The sequence below is a fragment of the Myiozetetes cayanensis genome, unplaced genomic scaffold, assembly GCF_022539395.1.
Source record: "Myiozetetes cayanensis isolate MyiCay16 unplaced genomic scaffold, myiCay2020 scf15, whole genome shotgun sequence".
Taxonomy (NCBI): Eukaryota; Metazoa; Chordata; class Aves; order Passeriformes; family Tyrannidae; genus Myiozetetes; species Myiozetetes cayanensis.
Window position 1 is genome coordinate 10,070,480 of NW_026087159.1, and position 22,671 is coordinate 10,093,150.

A 22,671-nucleotide genomic window follows, 5' to 3' on the forward strand; every position below is an offset into this window, starting at 1 on the left:
ATGTATGTAGTGTGAAGATTTGCCTAAACTTCAGTGTCTTTTTAATATGGAAATCAAATCTAAACCACAAGCTTCCATTGTCAGTGGTATTCATTACTGCCTACATATGATTTCCATCTGAAACCATACATGCTTCAAAGTACAAATCTCTAACGTTTGCTCCTAGCAATTTATATTAATCCCTCTAAGAACTTCTAGGCCTTTGTGGTAGGAAAGAAATATGACTGTAACCATCAGAGTAAGAGCAGGTAGTGAGTGAAAACAGTAGTTTGGTGTTTTCTGTTGATGTTTGATGTTAGCATCTTATTTTTGTCTGTTGATTAGTAGTGCAGTATTCAGCTGGTCTGTATTATGCTAATCACATTATACTCAAGTCTGAAGTTATTTATACCTCACTGGGTTTGTGTGCCCTTGTCTACTTAATTGGGTCATTAGAAGGCTCTTGAAAGCAGGTGGGGTTTTTTTAATTTACTGAGAATAAGGGGATTTAACTTCATGTTGCTGCTTTTTCATCCAAAACTTTCAGTGAGAAAATCCTCAGTCTCTATTGTTTCCACAACATTTTATTCCTAATAGCTCAGCTGTTTTTTTATAAATGTACTTACACAAGAAAGGCAACTTTGAACTGGTGGTAGACATCAGCATCCTATGTATTTTGGCAATTTCAGTGCCACTGTTAAGCCTTCCACTTACATAGAAAATGTCATGGCATTTAACGTGAGTTAAGTAATTGTACATCCATTTAGTGCCACATTAAAAGGATTTGCTAGAATTTCTTAATACTGCCATTTTGCTTGTTCCTGTAAAGAAAATATTTTCCTTTGTAGATGCTCTGTTTCACAGTGATGTTGCTTGCTTTCTGTTTTTCATGACTGTAACTGGATCATTTTCCTCTGTATGGATGTTAGTCTGTCAGATGTCTTTGTGTGTGGGGAGGGAGGCTGAATCCTGAAATACAGCCTTTCTCAAGTCATAGTGTCTGTATTAGCCCAGGCATCTTTTCTGACGTAAAACTACTCTGTTCACTCAAAATTCGATGTTTTGTTGGATGTGTGCAGCAATAAGAAAGTTCAGAGGAGGTTTGTTGGGTTTAGTTCTTGTGGTTGAGGGGGTTGTTTTAGAGGGTTTTAGAAATAGTAAATACAGAATATGCTTTTCCATACAAATAAGTTTTAGAGTGGCCTTGGGATCAAAAAAAGACTAGGGAAAGCTTTCTGGAATTAGGGCACAGGCTTCTGTTATTAAGATTAGTTTGCAAAAGGCATTGCATGACGCAACTACATTGATATTGTGCCTCCTGAAAGGTGTGGGGTTTTTTTGGTCCCTCATACCTTTCCAGAAGGGTGTTTCAAAATGTCCCCCTTGGGGTTTAGCTGTCTAGGTCGAATACCAAATTTATTCATGACCTGTTGTTGAAGTAGCTACACTGTTTTAGCTTACCTGGCTCTACTTAAATACAAGCTCAGACCTTAATTTTAAGACAAGAAGTTTTATAGGATTATTCTAAGTACTTTTTTTTCCCCCTCCATCTCTTGATTCATCTAGCTTAAATTGGCCTTCAGTGAATGTGAGAATCTAGAACTGTGCTCAGTATTTCAAAGGGGAGGTTGCCAAAGCCTTGTGTAAATAATATTTTTCCTCTTTCCAGGAAATGCCTTTTGGTACATAAGGGCTACACAAGGGCAAGCTTGTTTTTCCTCCAAACAATGCCTGTCATATCTGTTTTACCTACTGAAAGTTGGCAGGGGGTAAGGAGAGGCTTTAATGTCTCTGAAACCCTGCCAGGTGAGGAGGACTGAGCTGGCAAGTAGATTAAAACTTGAGAGCTCCATTCCTTTCATCTGAACCTGCAGTAGGATTTATTTCACGTGGAGTAATGGAGTTGGTTTATTGTACAGTGACACATTGAACAGCTGCTCAGTCTGCAGTAGTGTTGTTGGGATCAGGTTGAATTTGATTCTTTATTTTATCAAACCCAACATCCTGCTGTAGTCAAGTGTTTTTACTACAAGCCTTTGACTGTAAATACTGGAATGAAGAATGAGTGGCTTTTTGTTGTTACATGAGAAAGGAGATCAGAAGTGCCAAGTCTTTGTTTTGGGACTTCTGTGAGTTTAGGGGAGTACTGCTTAATCAGCTGTGATTATTCAGTTAATCTTAACATAGCAAATGCTGTTGCCAAAACCAAGGATGCAACTTGCAGATGCAGAAGCAAACCCACTCTGGGGAAATCCTTCCTTCATGTCTCTGTGGTCCCACTGCTTTTAAAGAACCACTCCTGAGTGGGTAGGATCTGGGTGTGCAGGTTGGCAGCAAAACCCAAAGGCACAATTATCAATGTGTGAGTTTTTGTTTGTTTTTCGTGGATGAGAAAACTCATCTGTGTGCTAAACGATGATGTGTTGATTAGAAGCAATGTTTTATAAATACTTTTAATTTTAGGCACCCAGTAGCTTGCTTGAGGCACTGGAACAGCATTTGGCTTCTGTGGAGGGAAAGAAAACAAAAGAAGTCTCTGCTGCCAGCAGGTGAGCACCCAACGAATTACAGCAGTGCCAGTACTTAATATCTGTCATTGTTATTCTAAGAAGTGTCAGGATTCGGACACTTGGTATTCTTGAATTTTATTCACTTCTGAATGTCTCTTCATAGAAATATAAATGAAGCATCTTGTGAGTAACAGTCTGATAGCTTAACCATGTTTGAAATCTAGGTATGTCTGCAAGACTCTTCAGTCCCTTCTCAGAACAGCCAAATTAGCTTAGATGTTGTGTGCTGACAGGAATTACATTATTCTTTCTGTCAAGTATGGTATCAGTATTGTATGAACAGTACTTCTGACTGAAGAGTGAGAGATCTCTTTTGGCACAGACATTCTCACACAGCAACTTGGTAAATATTGATAAATGTATCAGTGTGAGCTACATTCCTGAGTTGTGTTCTCCTCAGATATTTTTTTTTTGCTCAAAAATTTGAGGAGTTGCTGCCACAGGATTCTGTTTGTGTGCACTAAATAGGGACTAACTCTTGTGCTTTGACTGCTGTTATATAATGTACAAACAAGCTTTCTGTGCCTCTGCCATTTGAATAACATTCCAGTCTAGTCTAGGTGACTTTAAAGAAAAAAAGACAACTGGTATGTTCCACATTTTCCAGCTGCAACCCACTGGAACTTTGAGAGATTGATTTTGTATACTCATACTGTTTTGTCACCAAATCCTCTTGTTGGGCTTTTTTGTACCAGAGAGTAAAGGAAGAAGTGAGTTGGGGGGGAAATGGCACACAGCCAGGGAAGGCATTTGCTCATTAAACTGTAAGGGATGTAGACCTGACTGTAGTTTTTTTAACAACTTTTTTTTTTTTTTTTAATTATTACCTTTTTTAGAGCTAGTGCCCTATCCAGTGCTGTTTCCTCACTTGCCAATACAGGAATGTCATTCAGCAGGATGGATGAGAAAGAAAAGCAGCAGGCATTGGAGGAGGAGCAAGTTAGACTGCAGGCACTGAAGGTACCATGTTTTCAACAAGTTTTCCAAGATTTTTTTTTCGTAACTGGATACAGGTGAAAACCAAGATGAGCTTAAAAGAGGTGGGGAAGCTTGCAAGGCCACTCAGTGAGGAGCATCAGCTGTGTATAACATAGACCTCTGCTATATAAATGCAGTGGGCATATCTGGAGTAATGAGGGATGTAAACCTGAAATTAATATAAACAGGATTTTTCTGTTGCCAGCTTAAGAGCAACACCACCTGGATCTCAGTGGGATGTGCATTGTCACTCTGATTTCTGAATGTCTGAATTGAACTATGAAGATCCATAAAGTAGGGGATGCATCTTCCTGAGCAAAGGTCCATTGGCCTGTTTCTCTGAGTGGCTGTGAAGGAAGTCTAGACTGTAGCTTGACTAGAAGTAGCTTTTCTTCTAGGCAGTTGTGGATAACTTAAAAATTAATTATTTAAAACATCATGCCTCACCTTGGAATCTCACCTGATTTCAATTACTTTTATGTTTTCAGAAGAATAACTTTACAGAAGAATAATTTTTATTTATTAAGACCATAATTAAAATTTCTTCTTGGAAAAGGTGTTTAGGACTGAATGATTAATAAATTAATAAGACTAAAATTCTAACTATCTCATCTTTCAGGAGCAGCGATTAAGAGAGATTTCTGTAGTGTCAAATTCCACTTCCACATCAGCATCCCCAAGCACTTTATCAGGAAAAAGTGTGAATACCACTGTAGCTGTTGACCTCTTTGCTGCACCAGCACCCACAACAAATAGGTGAGAGATACTTTAGTTTCTGCAGGAAGCAGAAATTACTGCAGTGCCCTGCAACTCCACAGTCACTGTAAAGCACCAATGTCAGTTACTTCTCAAGTACCTTTTGCTGATGCCTTCTTTGTGTACCCACAGGAATTTTGGTATCAGTCAGGAAATGCTAAATTACAAGGTTTTGTACCACTGTTATTGATGGGCTATTAGTGAATAAGAGAAAATGAGATTGGTGTGAGTGTTCATATAACACACAAGAATACAATGCCTGGTACATATCTTCATATTTCTCTCTCTCATTTCTTATTCAGCATGCCCAACCTTTCTAGTGATCTTTTTGATCTTCAGCCTGCATTTGTTCCAACTGTGCAGAGTACTCCAGCTATCTCAACATCAGCAAGCAGTGCTTGGGGAGGTGAGCTCATACCTTGATTTGACTGTCTAAATGATGGGTGACTTCTTAGAATACAGGAAGAAGATACAGGTTCAATACTTAATTGAATCTGCATCTTAAACATTAATTACTTTGCATCCAAACATTTCTATTCTTGACAAAATATAAAAGAAATCATCTGAAAGCTCTGGCAAACTTTCTTTAACATGTAGCAGTAGTGTTGATGTCCAGTAGATGGAAAGAAGGAGCCCTTCAGTAAAGGGTAGAAGAACTGGTAACTAAAAGTCAAAGTTTAAAATTGCTGGGAAATATAAACTAAGCAAATGTAACTGAAAAGATGCTGGATAGTTATTTCCATGTTATTAAGCAATATTTAATATACTTTTCCTTTAAAAGGTACTGCTAACTTCAAAGTTCTCATAATTAAACTGTGTATCCTAGTTTCTTGGGCACAGCATTCTCTGTACCCTCACCCATCCTTCCAAAGAATGATCAAATGTCAAAAAAATGGCTCAAATGACTAAAGAAGACAATGTTAACACCATGGTAAATGTTGGTATTTTAATAGGTGGAATTGATACCCTTGTATGCTATTTAAAAGATAGATTACTGAAGCCAAAAATGTAGTATCTGACTTCTTTGATTGATAAATGTACTGTCATTCTCTTCTTCCCCCCAGTGATAATACTAGAACTAGTTTTCCTAAATAGAGAGGACTATTAGGATTTTTATCTGAAACTTAAGAATTTGTATCTAAATGAGCTGATCACAAGGTGGAATATTGACAACTTAACTTTGTCTAGAGATTTCTCATATTCAGTCATTTCAGTCTGTTTTTCTTTTCCATTATTTGTACTCTGTATTCTTTCCTTCACTTCTGCATCTGAAAGGTCCTTTCTCGTCTTCAAATGGTTGTGTTGGTTCTCCACCTCATCTGGACATCTTTGACATGAAGCCAGTTGAAGAAGCTGTAAAATCTGCCACCCCTTTCATCAATTCTTCTTTTTCCTCCAAACAAACGGTGGAACTGTTTAGTGGTAAAAAACCAAACAAACCCCATGTCATTTATTTGCAACTGGAGATAATAATAATGCTGATAAAGTGGGCCATGTCATCTTTTTGTGGTTTGGGCCAGTTTTCACTTTTGGTTAAGAAGTGAAAACAGTGCATTAATTCCAAGCATAGTAAATTATATGTTTCCTAAAGTTTTATTTCTATAGTTGAAATAAATTATTATTTTGTTTAGCTTGCCCAACATAGATATCCTGAGACTTGCAGTGGTGCTGGAATTTTTGCAGATTTCTTTCAAACTACAACTTCCTTTTCTTTTGTAATGGGGAATGCAGGAGTTACTTGGCTCTTCAAATCTGTAAAATAAAAAAATCTTTTTATAATATTTAAAATTTTTTGATTTTTAACTTGGGTCTCCTCTTCCTTTTTCTCTTTAAAACTGATCTTATTTTCTTCTCTCTTTTTACAAAGATGACTTTAGTAGTCATAAACCTACATATGCTTCTGTGTATCATCCTCTGACTGTTGATGGTAATTTGATTTTTTTGCTTTTTCACTGTATTTAGTGGTATTACTTCAGGGGTGTATTTCATTACTCAACTCTTTTTTTCAGGTTTCCCTCTTCATTCAGCTCCTCCAAGTACCACCTCTTCATCAATTAATGTGGACTTTGATGCTGTTTTTGGAGGAAAATCTTCAGCACCAGAGTACAGGACTGCAAGTGGTAAAAACTGCCTTATGACTAATTTATACCCTACAGGCACCAGTTGCTTAACAACTTAGCATAATTGCTATTGCAGTTCAGAATTTAATAACTTAATATATTTGCAAGGTGATAATGAGCCTGATAAGAGGCAATCAGTTCAGTTGTAGTTATTTACTTTCAAATTAGCTCGTGATTAATTTCACCCATTGTGTAATAATGGTTTCCTCTCTTTCTGGGGGAGCGAACTTTGAACGTGGCCCACTGGATCTCCCTTAACGGGTAAGCTCATGTGTTCATTTGTTTTCAGTGCTTAGGACTTGTGTTTTCTCTTGCTACATGATAATGAATTCCCTGTGACTCCACTGACAGAAATGCAAAACTAGGGGGTGTGTTGCTTGAAGAATATCTGAGTTACAATCTTGCTCTTCTGTACAGCAGAGGAGCTCTTGTGTACATTCAGGATACTGGATCATGGAAGTACCCCTATGCTGACACTAACAACCCCATTTCTTTTGCACTTTTAGAGGAGATTCATCTTAATTTGAAAATACCATTAATGTCTGTTGAAGTGCAATTAAAGATTTTACTAGATTAGTAGCTACAATATTAATAAAAAACAAAGAGGTTAAACTCTGCTTCTGTCCAAGTCTTAGACACTTGCAGCATGTTGAACCTCCACATAAAAATACTCTAATTACTTAGTGTTCTGTAAAGAAAATATCTCCCTGGATTATGGATGTCTTTTATTAAACGCAGTGTAACCATTTTATTAACAGTTCCTTTTGTGTTCTTGGTTTAGCTTTTACCTTTCTAGATGATGTGTTGCAACCCACAGTACCACCACAAAGTCAAAGAGCCACTGGAGCCAGCCAGCAAAGTGGAAAAATTTTGGCAAATGACCTCGATTCTTCACTTGCTAATCTAGTAGGAAGTAAGTGTGAATCTTTTAAAAGTGTGAATCTTTTAAAATTAACTTTCCTATTTGTTACTGAAAGCAAAACAAGCTTTTCCCTTCAAATTCAAAATGCTTAAGGATTTTGTCTGTTTCTTTTCCCCCACAGATCTTGGCTTTGGAGGAACTCCATCCAAAAAGTAAGTGCGTGTATGTTCTTAGAGTCTTCTCACATGACTGTTTGGTAGACTCTGGCACAGTTTACCAGCACTGACATGACAAGAGTCTCAGCTGTTGAAATAATTTGAAATAATCAAGAACTGCATTGAAACAGTGTGTTTGTGCTCAGTCACCATAACACAGTCAACCTTAATTTTTGAAGTAGTTCACTTGAGTTTTGCAATTGCTGTATTTCTATGAAGCATCGTGAAAGATCTTGCAGTTGCATCAAACTCCAGTTAACCACTGTGCTGTACAGTGCAGTAATGATAGTTTACTTGTAACACAAGCAGAACCCCCAGACCTCATACTTAATGGAGCAGAGATACATAAGTAGTTGCTGAAATCTTGACTGTTTCTTCCACCCATAGATTTCAGCTGTGTACATGTATTTAAGCATATTTTGGTTTCCTGTTATGTTATTGTTACTCTTGCTGTTGCCCCCTGTAAAAACTAATGCCACAATTTCATTTTAGGTCAGACATGCAGTGGTCCCAGCCCACAGAGAAAAAACTTACTGGTGGAACTAACTGGCAAGCAAAAACAAGCACATCAACCACGTGGAACCCGACTCCCCTACCCACCATTCCACACATGGTAATTTCTGTACTATGAAATCACACCTCATTCTAGCAAATGTTGCTTCCCTGCTCAAAATAACCTAAAAAGAACAGCCAAGGCATTTGGGGCAAGACTGGGAGCAGGGGGGAGTGCTGGTAGGATCATAGAATCATACTGAATTAAATAGAGATTTTAGTATGCTCTATGTCCCCTCATTGTAAAACTTGTCCATTAAAGATTTATGTCTCAAATGGAAGGCTGATTATCTATTTCAGTTTGTAAGTTCTTTCTGGATTGAAAACAATTATCCCAATCCAGAAATTCCTGATGTGCATGTTTGAGGTGCTCCCTCTCCCCTTCCCAGGCACATGTGCACAGATACACATCCTAGGAATGTGTTTTAAGGGCAAAACTGCTGTTCCTTCCAGTTTTTGCTCCTTTTTCAGTTTTATCACATGAAACCTGCTGCAACCCCTGTAAGGCACCTTAATCTTCAAGTCAGGCAGCACTTTGGACTTTTGATAATGCTCAACAGCAGCTTCGTGTTTTTAACACAGTACAAAATGCTGAGTGGATCTTTAACAGTTATTTAAATGAAAAATTTTCAGTTCTTGGAGGGGTACTTGTAGGCAGCTGACTTTTCTTGTGCTTTTAAAAGAGATTTTCCAAGTGTCCTGTATTCATACAGATCTCAGTTCCATGTACAACTAGGGTAATTACCACATTTGCTATGAATTTTGGACTGCTGTCTGACTGCATTTTGCAGTAGGAATAGCTAACCTCTAATGCCTGTTTCCCTCGTCTTACATGACTATGCTCATTCAGAATTAGCAAAGTTGAGTAGAAGATTACATCCAGTTTTGGACTCAAAAATGAGACTAAAAAATTTAGATGATTGGGTGTCTCAGTTGTATGGCACTTTCATGTGAGGTTTTTTGAGACCACACCATCTCTTTAACCCCTCTTGATGCTCTAGAACGTATTCTTAGATTGCTGATGCAGCGTGGATTTGGGCTTTGTGGTTTTATTTCCTGTGTTCATGTTTATTACTTTCTGGTCTAAGCATTTATTTGGGTGTTTTGTGCCAGGTGCCTGTTCACGCATTTACGTGGAACTCCAGCAGGTGGTGATGCACAGATCTAGCTCAGCTATGAGCACCTTTAGAATCTGTGCCCTGGTCCTGGCTCGGCCTGTGGCACTCAGGGTGCTAACCCTCCAATTCACCTATCACCTGCTTACCATTGCATAGCCAAGTGTTTTATTTAGCACTTTAATTTCCAGTATAATTAGTGCTGTTTAACAAAGTGTGGCAATATGAAGTGCATGCACCACTGTGCCTGTGAACATAACCTGATATCAGGTATATCTGGCTTAAGATGCTCTTCATTTTTAATTCTTCAATATTGTGATATGTTGCAGACATCAGATGTTGGTATGGAGCAACATTCACATGACTGAACATCTGTTGCTATTTGCTTTTTAAACCAAATAGTCACAGCCTTCCTTGTTTTTTTTACTATGCCCTTCTCACATAGTGGGAGGAAGAAGGAATATTTCATGCTGTGCCCCCTAAAAGCTTCTCACACACGTGCTTGTGCAAGCAATATATTCAGATCTGGCTAGGTGTGGTAAAACTTCTGATTTTTCTGTAAGTCATATCAATGGTAGCTTTCTAAGCATAGTTACTGCTGTTACTGTTCTTGCACTTTTTCCTCCCACTTTGATTGTTTTAATGAATGAGTTGAGCATAGTTGCAAACTATTGTGGTGCTGGACTTGAATCCATCCCTTGGTTAGAATTTCCAGTTTGAATACCTATTAAATAATCTTCTATCTTATCCTTTTGCTGTGCCAGAATGGAGTACATTATCCTGGATATGTAAGTCGATTTCTTGTAAATATGTTGGTTATTTTAAGTACTGAAAAATGTCTTTTTCAAAGTTTTATATGTATTGCTAGTATGCATGAGTTTTTCTCTAAAATGTTCAACATTTTCTTAATTGAAGGTACCTGCTCCTATCACATACCCATTGACCACACCTCAAGTGCCTGTATATGGAATGGTAAGAAATGTGATTGTTTTGTATTCCTGAAAGTTGTCTCCTCCAGTGGGTTTCATGGCATGCCTTATTATGTTCAAATCATTCTGCAGCTTCAGTATATTGACAATACTGTTTGAAATCTGATAGCTTTTTCACACCCTGCATTGAAAGAGATTACTCTAAATTTTATATGGCAGTTTTTTTAAAAGCTTGGACTTTACTCTGTATGTGTTTCTATATGCTTATTTTCTACTCTACTTAAATGCAAAAAGACGTATCTTGTGGAACTAGTTTGAATTTTATATATTTGTCTTGTGGGGGTTTTGTTTTTCCAACAGGTACCTCCTCAGGTTGGAGCTGCTCCTTTGATGGCACCCCAGTCAATGATGTATACACAGCCTGGTCTGCGGCCAACAAATCCTTTTGCACCTGTTTCTGAAACTCAGGTGAACAGGGTTCTTTAATCTTGGGAGGACTTTGAGACTTCAGTCTTGGTAAAAGCAACCAAATGCTTCATGAAGAGCTACTGGTGCAATTCTGTGAAAGTGGGAGGTTCCTCAGCAGCTTTTGATGGTCAGGAGACAAATTCAGATGGGAGATCACACAATTGCAGGAAGCAAGGAAGAAATTAAAAATGAGAGATTTAGTGGTTTGTCTCTCACTGTGTCAATATTAAGAAAGTGGGAGTGGTGAAGATGTGTAGGTTTCGGACTTCCTATGACATCAGCTGGATACTTGGTTTAGTCATACTGACTAGAGCAATGTTGAAAGCTTCCTGAAGGATGGGGGAGTGAGAAAGGCATGAACAGAGGTCATTCAAGCTGGAGAAACTGTGTATTCCTGTCATCCAGATATGTTGGTCGTAATGTTTTTTGGGGGTGTTTTAAAGTGCCAAAGCCTAGGGACTTAACTTGTAAGTAACAAGGCAGTGGAATAGATTCATAATTCTAAAACACTGAGAAACCCTGTGTTATTTAAGTGGCATTAATATGTTGTCTCTGCTTCACAGATACAGTTTATGTAGAGCCACCAAAGCAACAAGATGTGAGAACAACCAAATACTGGTAAAAAAAATGAAAAGACTCAATTGCAATCTTTCCATGATATATTTCTGAACAGGGCAACTGTTTTTTTCCCCTGTATAATACAATATTATTTTGAATTGCAATGCTTTAGAGATTCTTGTTTATAACAGTCACTGCAGCGTGAAGTCATGTTTGTTCCCTGAATTTTTTTTTTTTAACTGCTCAGCAGAAAACTGTATTTTTGAGGTTGACTCAGAAGGTGCAAGCTGGATTATCATCTTCAAAGCCGAAGAGAAGGTTACATGATTGCTCTACAACCTTAATCATCAGTGGATGACCTTGGGAATCAACTGAGGATGTCAAAGCTATTTATTTTCTCCATAAATTCTGTGGCTGTTGTAACCAAGACACAACACAAATCAAGTCGAGCAATAAAATTTTTATGTGCTCTAATAAATACTCTGACAGAGCAATGCTTGCATTATCATAAGGCCAATATTCTGTGAAATCAGACAGCTTTTTCACATTAGAGTAGCTTATAGTAATTTGCAAACTTTATAATGTGAGTTTGAAATGCTGTGAATCAACAAGACACATACTTATTACATATATATATATATAGTAAAAATAATAAATTGCTCCCATGGTATATCAGTGCTCCAGTGGGAGTTAAAAGAGCCGGGCTCTGATAGGGGGTGCAAGTCTGTGGTGGAGGAGATAAAACAAGTGTGTGACAGAACAGCACTTGCAGCCTGCAAGAGGTGACAGGAGCTGCACTTCCATCAGGTACCTTCTCTGCAGGTGGCATCTTTCATCCTTCAAGGAAGAGTAGCTTTGGGAGCCAGTGGCTGTGGTGTCCCCAGCCTCAGCACATGGGAGCAATTTCTAAATCCTGTTGCCAAGTGCAATCGAGACAAGAGATCCAGTTTTTCTTTTTAAAGTCCATTAGGTCAAAAGACTCAAACCTTGCAGTCATGCTGACTCTTGTGAACTGGCAACTATATGGAAATTTTCCAACTGTAGAGAATAGCTTGTGCTGCTTTTTTTGAAATAAGAACCTAGTTGTAAACCATATAGAAGTAATTATTTTTAAATGTGTAAATATGTGCAAACTTTTAGATAATCGTTTCTTTGATGCTGCAGTAATCTTTTTTCTTCTGTAGTAATTTCAAGGTTCAAATGCTATGTTAAATGCAGACTCTTTTTGAGAGGAAAATCTTTTAAATCAACTAATTTATGAGTTATTGCTGTTCACAATGGGTCAGATGTGTACAGACTTCTGGTACATCTTTTGTATTAAAAAAATCTTCCTCCAGAACTGAAATTGGCTATGAAAATGCCTTATCTTGTATTTTTAACTGTCTGATAAAAAGTGATAGCATTAAAAAACCCAATAGTTGTAATAAATAGATGGAACTGGGAACAACCTTTCCTCCAGAAGTTTCACGGCAGAACACAATGAAAAGCTCTCCCATAAAAATTACTTCTCCTAATGTTTAATATTAAAGCTGAGTTTTCCAAAAAGGAATAGTTTTCTATTGTTACAATAAATAGACCTCCAGAGTAGTAAGTGTTTTATCTTTTGGGGAGTCTGTAATTGCAGAAATATCTCTTGACTCTCACCATAAATGCAGGTAGGCCTGAAAATCTTGTCAAACTCTCTGGTAGAGAACTTCTAAATTACAGCACATTCCTCTAGGTGGGGACATGCCTTCTCTTTTTCCCAATGCTTAATTCTGTCCAAAGAGTGCAAAAGTAGTCTCTCTTAACCCTATGGAAATATTTTTGCCAAATGAAATAACATAAAAGAAGCAAAATAAAACTCCACTCCCCAGCCCTTGGAATCTGTAACTGCCGATTTCCTGGGAAATGTAACCTTGCAGAAATTTAAAACTCAGAGTTCCTTGATGTGTATTGACTCTCAAAAGAATTTGGACCAGTATACAGCAATTTAATGTTCAAGTTTGAATTACAAAGGGCTTCAAGCTTTAAACCACCTTTACTGGGTTGAACAATTGTACAATTTTAAGCCAATGAGTTCTTCAGTGCCTATAGTTGCCCTCCACATGACAAGGGAATAGATGCCATTTGGAATAAGTCATTGTGTTGAGGGGACTGTTTATTTAAGAAGTAGTGAATTCCATTGATTTATTCAGCAATGAAAAGTCTTGTGTTCAAATCAAACCAGTACCTGTAGTTACAGATGTCTGGGCATTAGTGACAGAGGTGAGAGCACCACAAGCAGACAGTTCCATGCACTGTAAGCTGTTAGGTCTCCTTCTCGTGCTGAGTTGTATAAGTAATAATGCATTATTTTAATAAAATATGCAAATAAATGCCTGGCAAGCAGTATATATTTGTTAGAACTTTATTGCAGAGCATTCTGAATATCTGGAATGTACTTGGCTCAGAAATGGATTTAGTACTAGGTCATAGTCTGCACTACTTCTGATTAGTTCTGGATCTTTTTAATGGTTCTTTGGTCTGCTTTCTTGTAGCAAAGCTGTCTGATACCAATTTATTTAGTATTAAAAAAGGAGAAACAGCCACAAAGTACATTCTAAAAACTTTATAACCCAGCTTCTTTTTAGTTTCCTTCACAGTGTTTGATACTTTGAAACACAGCGTTTAGTTTGATCCTTGTGAAGCAAAGGTTGCTTCTCTCTGCACACGAGTGCACAGGACTGGGTTTTGCCAACCTCTTCCTCGTGCATGTATTGGAATGCATAAAATGGCAGAGTATGTGTTTCAATAACATAATTCATACATAAGAAGTGAAAACCAAGGACTTGGGATGCTGTCAAGGCTTTTATGGCTCAGAAAAAAAAAAAAAGACAACAACACTTTGAAGACCAAGGTTGTTCTTGAGGGGTGACTGTAACAGCCCAAGGAGCTGCAAATAGAAGTTATGATGAGTAAAGCAATGAAGAGAGATGTGTAGAAATGTGACTTTTCTTCCAGCTTGTTTGGTCAGGATCATGTTGTGAACACTTCAGAAAGCAGGTAACTGAGATGTCTCTCCATGTCTGCCTCTACAAGGAGGAAGACTCGAAGTACTCTGTGGGCTTTGCATTATTGTCCTGTCGTGGGTCATTTGAGCCTCACTGGTGGGAGCTGGTGCTGCTACAGGCAGGCTGTCCCTCATGGGATACAACATAGGATAACTTCTGGGGGAATGGGAAAGGTGGATTGTGTGAGGCCTCTTGGACTTGAACGTGTATCTCCTTTTCAATAACTGGGGTTTTCTAATGTTCTCTAGATATAGCTTGACTTTGCCTCCAAGAAGTTACTGATTTTTTTTTTTTTAAATAACAATTTTGAACATGTGTACTACAGAAATCTCAGTTCTGTGCACAGTGGTGGAATATTTGTAGGTAAAAACAACAAATGGACTTTTGGTTTAAAAAACCACCACCAACAACAAACCAACAGCAAAAACCACGCATACAAAAGTAACAACAATGAAACTTCTGACTGCAAGACTGAATACAGGGTGTTATCCCCAGCTGGGTTTTTTGATGTGTGGCAGGGAGGGGGGGTTACAATTAGAATAGTGATGCACTGTGGATCGGTGCTTAATTTGTACATAAAAAGGAAAACTTTTTGTTTTGGGTAGTTTGTATTGTAAGGACAGCATCTAAAGGGCACTGTGTATCAGTCATCTATTTCCATTTAAAAGATTATATTTTTGAGCAATGGAAACTGTACATGTTATCATTTATACATTACTGATAGGTAGGAATAGAGAACCTGTTGCTATGACTCTGAAGATGTATCTGACTTGTCATTGATCTGTACATCACTGCATCACTACCTTATGCAGATCCTCATGCTCGTTTATTTACAGAGACTGTAGTGACTGGTCCAGTTACAACAGGAATTGTAACGACAGATCTTTCAGTATATCTCAAATGTGTATCCTTGTAGTTAAGTTTAATCCTTTATCAAATCTTTGGCCGGAATTTCATCTTGGAGAAATGACAAAATAGGTGCTGGAACAGATTTCCCTCACCCCAACCCACACTTTATTTATTTGATAGGTCTTGTTTTGTATGTTATGTTTTCCCCTATGACAGGTTTGTGCCTTTTATTGGATATTTATTTAAAAGGAGCTGCGATAATTTAGGTTGCTTTCTTTCAGATGTATTCTTGTACAGCTGTTCCTTTGTGTGAGTTCCTTCATTTTATAAGAATACAGAATGTGTGGAATATACTAGCCACAAACTGGAAAAAAATTTTTGAGGGTTTATGTTCTATGAATAATTTTTTTAAAAAGAAGCCTAAGCACAAGACTGGCTGTGTTGATATTTTAATTGTGGAACTTCACAATTTGTTAATACGCAAATTGTTTGTTTTTTAAAAACTGCTCATATCCAATTATTTGATGAAACAAGTTTTGGAAAAAAATAAACTTTGGCACATGCAAGATGTGTGTATGTGATTATTTTTTTCACGTGTTTGAGGGCTTAAGGCTTTCTGTAATGCTGATAATGGTTGGATAGGGGTGCTTGATTGCCTCATTACTCCTGTGCATTTACACAGGAGAAGAGAAGGGTCCAGGAAGAACTTAGAGCCTCTTCCATTGCCTACAGGGAGAGCTGGAGAGGGCCTTGGGACTGAGCAATGGGCAGGGCAGAATGGCTTTCAACTGACAGAGGGCAGGGTTAGATTAGATACTGGGAAGAAACTCTTCCTGTGGGGGTGGTGAAGCACTGGCACAGGTTGCCAGAGAAGCTTGGATCCCCATCCCTGGAAGTGTTCAAGGCCAGGGTGGATGGGGCTCCAGGCAACCTCATCTAGTGCAAAGTGTGGACACCTAACAAATAGACCTGCACAGGGGTAACCTCAGGCTCTGTCCTGACTGTCTTAACCAACACCCAGTTCAATATTTGGCTTTCTCACCATTTTCATACCCTGAAAGTCACGACAGCAGAGGAAGTGTAAGGGTTGTTTTGGTAGCTCTTCGTGTGACCCTGTACGAAGTCTCAGTACCAAAAAGCAGCGGCCTTAAAGACCACTATAATTTTAATAGTTGTATTTCTGTTTCAGGAGGTTGCAGAGGTCTCAGTTGTGAGCTTGGGCTAGTTAACAGTTCATTCTGTTGTGTGACAGCCCTGGGACCCAGCCATGAAGAGCAGGACCCTCCCCACATCCACATCCATCTCCTCCTCCTCCCTCTCCCGCGCCCCCCGGCCCCGCCCCCTGTCCCAGCCGCCCAATGGGCTCCGCCCTTTGCGGGGCTCGGCCCCGCCCACCCCGCGCGCCGGCGCCGCGCGCCCATCCGAGCCCGGCGGCCAATGGCGGGGCCGCGCGTGCGGCGCCGACGCGGTGACGTCGGGCCCGCCGCGTGCCGGCGGTTCCCAAGATGGCGGCGGCCGGAGGCGGCGGGGCGGCGGCGCAGGGCGGGCGGCGGGGCCCGCTCGGCATCCCCGAGGCGGCCTTCGTGGTGAGCGGGGGCGGGCACCGGGCGGCCCCGGGGCGGCCGGGGGACGCGGGCTGAGCGCCGCCAGGCGGCCCCGGCCCCGTGAGGCGGCCCCTCGGCGGGGTCGCGGCCTGGCGGGCGGGCGGGCGGTGCCCCCTCATGGCCTCAGCCCTGGGCGTTCTCTTGTTTTGCTCCCGACCTGGTGTTGTTAAGCATGAATGAGCTTTACGGGGAGCTCGGCCCCCGCGTTGGGCGTTACGGTGTGTTTGCACGGCCCGGCTCAGGGGCCACCCTGTCACTGCCCTGGTCCCTCCTCACCGGGCACACCCCGTGTCCCCTGTGCCCCCTCGGGCAGGGCCGTGCCCCGGGCACCTTCCCCGCATCTGCCTCCCACAGTCCCGCCTGTGACTGCCGAGCACATCCATCCTTCAGAAGGGACCGTGTGTCCTTCTTGAAAACCAACAAACGCGTGTCTTTCAGCAAACAGGCAGAACTTGTTCATCCAACTCTAAAAACTGATGTACCAAGCATTTGATGATTCTCTTGAGTGGCTGAAAAGAAGGAATCGTTGCTTATGCAGTGACACAGTCTCACAGTTGTCTGCTGTTCGTGTTCTGCTGTGAACAGGCTCTTGGTGCTCCATCCTAATTGCTGCTTTGTCTCATCTGATCAATGAGTATTGATCAGGGTGGCCTTCCCTGGCTGCCCTGGAAGTGTTGAGGTCTGTTCCTGGTGCTGCTTTGTTACTGAGATGTCCTTGGACTTTGAAAATCTGCATTTCTCAGATCTCTTACATCTTCACCAGAGCTGTTTGGACTGATCAGATCCAACTGCTTTTACAGAAATGCATGGGCTTGACTTGCATTTTGGTTTCCAGGGTGTAGTGCTTGTCCTGTGTGGGGGCCTGAGCAAACACAGGAAACAGGACACTTGCTCCCAGTGCATCCAGATCCTCCCTTTCCCTTAAGGTTTTCCAGCAATGGACAGAGGAGAAACTGTGCTCTGTGCTGGCTCTGCAGTGGAGGAGCCACCCTGGCAGGGAACAGGAGATACCGAAACACTTTGAGGGCACCTGTCCCATCCCTCACCCTGTGCTGGTGGCTGTTGTTGCAGCTGCTGTGTTCGGTTCCACGTTGTTTCCTTTCAGAACACAGGTTTCTCTTCCAAAAACATTGTATCCTGTCATGGCGATAAAAACTTTCTGATCCTTTGCTTGGCATTTCCCCCACCACACCCTGCACGGGCAGCTTGACTGTGAATCTTCAGAGGTGTTTTCTGTGAGTGTCTTGGTTCAGTGGCAGCTCTTCAAACAGTTTATGGCTGATGTCTCATCTGAGCCACTCATCTGTGAATTCTTGTGCCCCTCCAGGTTTCAAGTGATGTTAAGCCCTGAGTCAGTGTTTTACTGGAGTCTGAGAAACACTCCAGATAGAACTTGTGCCTCTGGTGGGTTTGAGCTGTAGCCCAGATGTTTCCAAGCAAAAAGCCTTCTTTGTTCTGCCTCTCTCAGCAGGGGTGAGGATGCAAATCTGCAAACACGTGTCTCTTGTCTGTTCCCTGCACATGCCCACAGGTGCTGACAGCTCTGCAGAGGGAGTGCCTGCAGTGCTCTATGTGGGTCATCCCTCAGAGGGTAACCACAGGGATGAGTGGGAATGTGCTGTCCTGCTGCACTTCAGGGCTCTCCCAGAGCATTCCTGGGCCTTGGCTTGACGTTTGCAAAGACTGTGTTGTACCTACAGTACAAAACAGGGTGTTTCACCAGTGAGTTTTGTTCTTGAAAAGATGGGGATGAGTTTTGGCTGGTCCTTGCAGAACCTGTAAGGTGATTCTGCGGTTGAGATGCTGCAGGATACAGCACAAAGCAGGGATCCTGATGGCACTGACACCCAGCTGTGCCTCAGAGCTGTCCTGTTCAAGCTCCAGGAGGTGACCAAGCCTCGGCCTTGCAGGGTGGAAGGTGGGTCCAAAGCCTGACCAGCAGCCTTGGAAACCCCAGCTGGAAAACCTGGGGGGTAAATCTGAGCTCACCTTGGATGGGGCATGGTGCAGTGGGAGGAGATCACCAGTTTACAGGGGGCCTGGATCCACTTCCAGCATCTTTGTTCCATGGGGATGTGGGTTCTGTCTGTGCACGCAGACTGAGCTGGGGCACAGGGGGGTGCCAGGCAGGGGGCTGGGGGAGCTGAGCCCACCTGCCTTTGCTTTCTGCCTTGGCTGGTTCACACCAGCAGAGTCACTTCCACCAGAGGCAGTTTCATTTCACAACATCCTCAGGCCTCACTCCTACAACCCTTGTTTTCTTTGTTGGAACTTCTCTCCAGGCTTTGTCAGGAGCAGGAATGCTTCCTGGTCTGTTGGTGGGGGGGTAGCTCGAGGCATTCCTTGGGCAGTCTGGGTGTGGTCTCTTGAGTTCAGATGTGCCCCCTGGGCCGTGCTCCCTGCTTGCAGTCTGGGATGGAGTTCGTGTTTCTGCTGCAGATTTCCTTCGTGATAAGGAAGGTGGGGACTTCTTAGCAGACTCAGTAATTTCACAGTGAGTTTCTTTAGCCAAGAGTGACTCCAACTCCAGCCTTAGGAGTCATAAATGAGGGGAAGCAGCTCCATATCTGGCATCACTTTAGTAAGGTATTACAGTCTTGTTCTGATGTGAAACGTCTCGAATGGAGACACTTGAGTTCAAAAGGAGAAGGTGCAGAGGCCTGTGGTGGGGCTTCTGTGGGGTTTTACTGAGCTATGTAGACAAATAAGGGCAGAATTACTGCAGTGGGTGAGTGGGGTCATCTTGAGTTGTATATGGGTGAATGTTGGCAAGCTAGAAACACTCTGGCCTGATGTAGCTTCCAGAGGCTGGGAACACTGTCCCCAGGCACATGAGCTGCTTCCTGGGAGCCTGAAGGAGCTGCATGCCAAGGCCAGCATCCTTGGCAGGCTCAGGCCTGTCTTCTCTGGCAGCTTTTCCAGCTGATGGTAGGACTGGCTGGAGTTGTTCTCTGGAGGTTTCTGTGGCTTCCTCCTGACTACAGAAGGAGCTTCTTAAGCCAAGCTGTTCAGTGTCACAGCACCTACCTGAGCAGATACTCCAGTTCACCCCTTGGTGTCTTTGTCACAACATTCTTGATCAGGCCATGATTCTTTTCCTTCTTCAGTTTTATCCTCAAGAGCTCATAATCTGATTAGGCAAGGAGAGGCCGTGTTTAGCTTTGCTCCCAGGACACCCATCCCTGTGTCATTTGACATCGGCCAGGACTGAAAGGACCACTAACCAGGTACCAGCAGATACGGTTATGAAATTATCCTTGCACCTATCCCTTAGTTCCCTACCAAAAAAGGAGGGTAGGGGGAAGTGAAAAGGTGGCTGAGAAAGGAAACTAAATCATTTTGTACTGCACCCAGAAAAAAAGTTGTACATATAAAAACCCCTCTAGAGGTAGCTGCAGTAAGATGATAGCATGTCTGTGTCTAGGATTTCTGTAAAAGTCTACTAACACTGAGGGTTTCTTTCTCCCCTTAAAGGAAGATGTAGATTCTTTTATGAAACAGCCTGGAAATGAGACAGCAGATGTAGTTCTTAAGAAGTTGGATGAGCAGTATCAGAAGTATAAATTTTTGGAACTTAATCTTGCTCAAAAGAAAAGGAGGTAAGTCATAATTTTTGCAGAATTGGGAAATGTTTAGCACAGTTCTGTTCTTTAAAAAAATAAATCTTTTTTTTTTTTTAAATATCCCAAGAAATAAAAAGTTGATGATAGGAGAGCTAATATTTATAGTACTTTTGGGAAAGCTCAGCTTTTTTCTTCCCTCCTCCTGAAAATTACATGTAAAAGAATAAAGAGTGTTGCTGAATAGGTCCTTAACCCTTGAGGCCCAAAAGGACTGTTGTGTCACTTGGTTTTGTCAGCCTGGTGTAAATGAGAATATGTGTCTGTCCAGTGTTTACTGTGCCAAGTCTGTAACTATTGGTTAACTATTTAGTTAACCAATAGTTAACCTCTCTCTCCTGTAGCTTCAGGCTTGATCTGAAGCTAGGTGAGAAACAAATTGTAATTTAAAGGCTAAAATCAAAGCTGTAAGTAATCTTGTCTTTAGAGGAAGCTCCTTTCTGGGCAGAGATCCCCCAGGACCTCACCTGGAGCCCTGCTCTGGCAGTCACTGCTGTGGGAGCCCACGGGTGAACGGGAGGGCCGTGGGATCCGGTGCCTCTGCCAGTGCTGTCAGGAGGGGGATGCCCTCAGCTCTGGAGAGCTCTGCTTGGGACAATGCTCAGTCCTGTGGCTCTCAGCTCCCTGTCAGAATAGTCTGTGAGCCTCAGAAGTAACACACTCATTTTGTTTTACATGCAGTGGTTTCTATCTCTGTGTCTGCTGAGGTTTCCCTCTCTTCTGAGGAGATTACAAATCTGCAAAAATGTGCCATTTTAGTAAAAAGGTGTCTGTTACTGTTGCTGTGTGTTGTTCCAGTCTGGAAGGTGAATGGGTTGCTGTGCTTTGGAGGCCAGGCCAGCAAAGCTCAGTGTGCTGAGAGGCAGGTGAAGCTGGAGCTGAGCTGCCTTTACATGCTGTGTCTTTCAAACCTGCATTTGTAAGCCTGTTAAGATTGTCAAGTTTTAAAAGGGAGGTTGGATTGTATAATAAAACTGATCACTTGTTTAGGAAACTCTGTGTCTCTGTAAAATAATAAATCATGACTGTTGTTAATTCACAGGCTAAAAAGTCAGATTCCTGAAATTAAACAGACATTAGAAATTTTAAAACACATGCAGAAGAAAAAGGTAAACTATTTTGAATATCTAATGAGTATGAGAAAAGCTAACTACCTTTCCACCCTAACAGAACACATTGCAAGAAATGTTTTGGAGAGCACACTTAATATGCCTTTATAAATAACAGAATTGTTTTTAAAGGTATGTAGTACTTTTTGAAAGCTAGTTCAAAAAAAAGTTAATGTTAATAATGCAGACTTCACTTTCAATAGTGTATAGATTGCAGCTAAGCTTTGACTTCATCTCCATTCTTTATAAAGATTTCTATGTTGTTTTTAAATATATCTTTTTTAAATGCATTATTCTTGGAGCTAACTTTAATGTTGAATTAAAATTACATAGAGTTCCACCCAAGTTAATACTGTATCAATGGCAAAAAGCAGAAAAGTGTGCTCTTTACTGTAAGTTTTATGTCTTTGACCTAAGTTTCCAGTTAAAATAGCAATTGTAAGTTTTATCATTTGTCTTAAGGATTCCACACAACCAATGGAAACCAGATTTTTATTGGCAGATAATCTCTACTGCAAAGCTTCAGTTCCTCCTACAGATAAAGTTTGTTTGTGGTTGGGGGTAAGTAAAACAGAACTTTTTCTGAAACTGTTTTAAGTAACTTTTAAAAGGCTTGTAAAAGGAAGTTTTGGTTGCTGTCTCCCCATAGTTGTAGTGGCTGTGGGCACCATTCTGTTCAGGGGTGTGTGGCACAGCTGTGCCCTGGCAGCAGAGCAACATCTAACCAGACAATTTCAATGTGCTAGTGAAGGTTTCATGTTCTATTTGGTGCCTGAACACTAAGACTTCAGAGAATTGTCATTTTGCTAGATTGTTCTTTCCAAAAACCTTATTTGTGTTTTCCTTACCACTTCTGTCACTTTTTGGTTCAAATTATCATCCAGCATTGCCTGGGATGGGAATGTGCCCAGCAAAATAACTTAGTTTGGCAAGTAGCTTCCCATCTTCTCTACATTATTCCTATTTAGCATCTGGCTTTCCCTTTTCATGCACCTTTTCAGGGAAAGATGGGATTTCCATTGCTCACAGGTACCTGCCAGCATTTAGAGTGGAATTGATGCTAAAGCCTGGTGGGATCAGTGCTCACACCCCCAATTTCTAAGTACTTAAGGAATATCAGGTTGGGGGATTTTGTATTTAGAGACTTCCTGATATGTGGAGATAACCTGCTGATGCTTATTTTGAGACCTTTAAATCACAGATATTCCTAAATCCCAATGTTGGCTGCCAGACAAAGCCCTTGGTTAGCACAGAAACATTGTTTACACACATGAAGCATCCAGACTAATTGGATCCTCCCAGCTTCTCCCACTTCTATCATAAAAAGAGAAGATTTTTCTGATACCTCCTTTCTG

General features: G+C 41.1%; 1 protein-coding gene across 10 annotated transcripts in view; it reads left to right on the plus strand.

Moving 5' to 3' along the window:
- VBP1 (VHL binding protein 1) overlaps positions 1-22,671 on the plus strand; it is a 39,512-nt gene that overhangs the window by 14,235 nt on the left and 2,606 nt on the right. For 2 of the 10 annotated variants that reach the window (XM_050310598.1, XM_050310599.1), the window contains 13 exons: positions 2,443-2,528; positions 3,386-3,509; positions 4,147-4,283; positions 4,586-4,689; positions 5,559-5,705; positions 6,151-6,210; positions 6,293-6,403; positions 7,200-7,316; positions 7,447-7,477; positions 7,973-8,093; positions 10,063-10,119; positions 10,437-10,544; positions 11,108-15,549. In XM_050310598.1, the coding sequence (XP_050166555.1) occupies positions 2,443-2,528; positions 3,386-3,509; positions 4,147-4,283; positions 4,586-4,689; positions 5,559-5,705; positions 6,151-6,210; positions 6,293-6,403; positions 7,200-7,316; positions 7,447-7,477; positions 7,973-8,093; positions 10,063-10,119; positions 10,437-10,544; positions 11,108-11,122 (1,218 nt within the window). In that variant the 3' untranslated portion in view covers positions 11,123-15,549. Of the gene's footprint in view, positions 1-2,442; positions 2,529-3,385; positions 3,510-4,146; positions 4,284-4,585; positions 4,690-5,558; positions 5,706-6,150; positions 6,211-6,292; positions 6,404-7,199; positions 7,317-7,446; positions 7,478-7,972; positions 8,094-9,911; positions 9,936-10,062; positions 10,120-10,436; positions 10,545-11,107; positions 15,550-16,461; positions 16,570-20,061; positions 20,187-21,249; positions 21,317-21,778; positions 21,878-22,671 lie in introns of those variants that run through there. The other 8 variants (XM_050310605.1, XM_050310595.1, XM_050310597.1 and 5 more) reach the window with 8 other exon arrangements.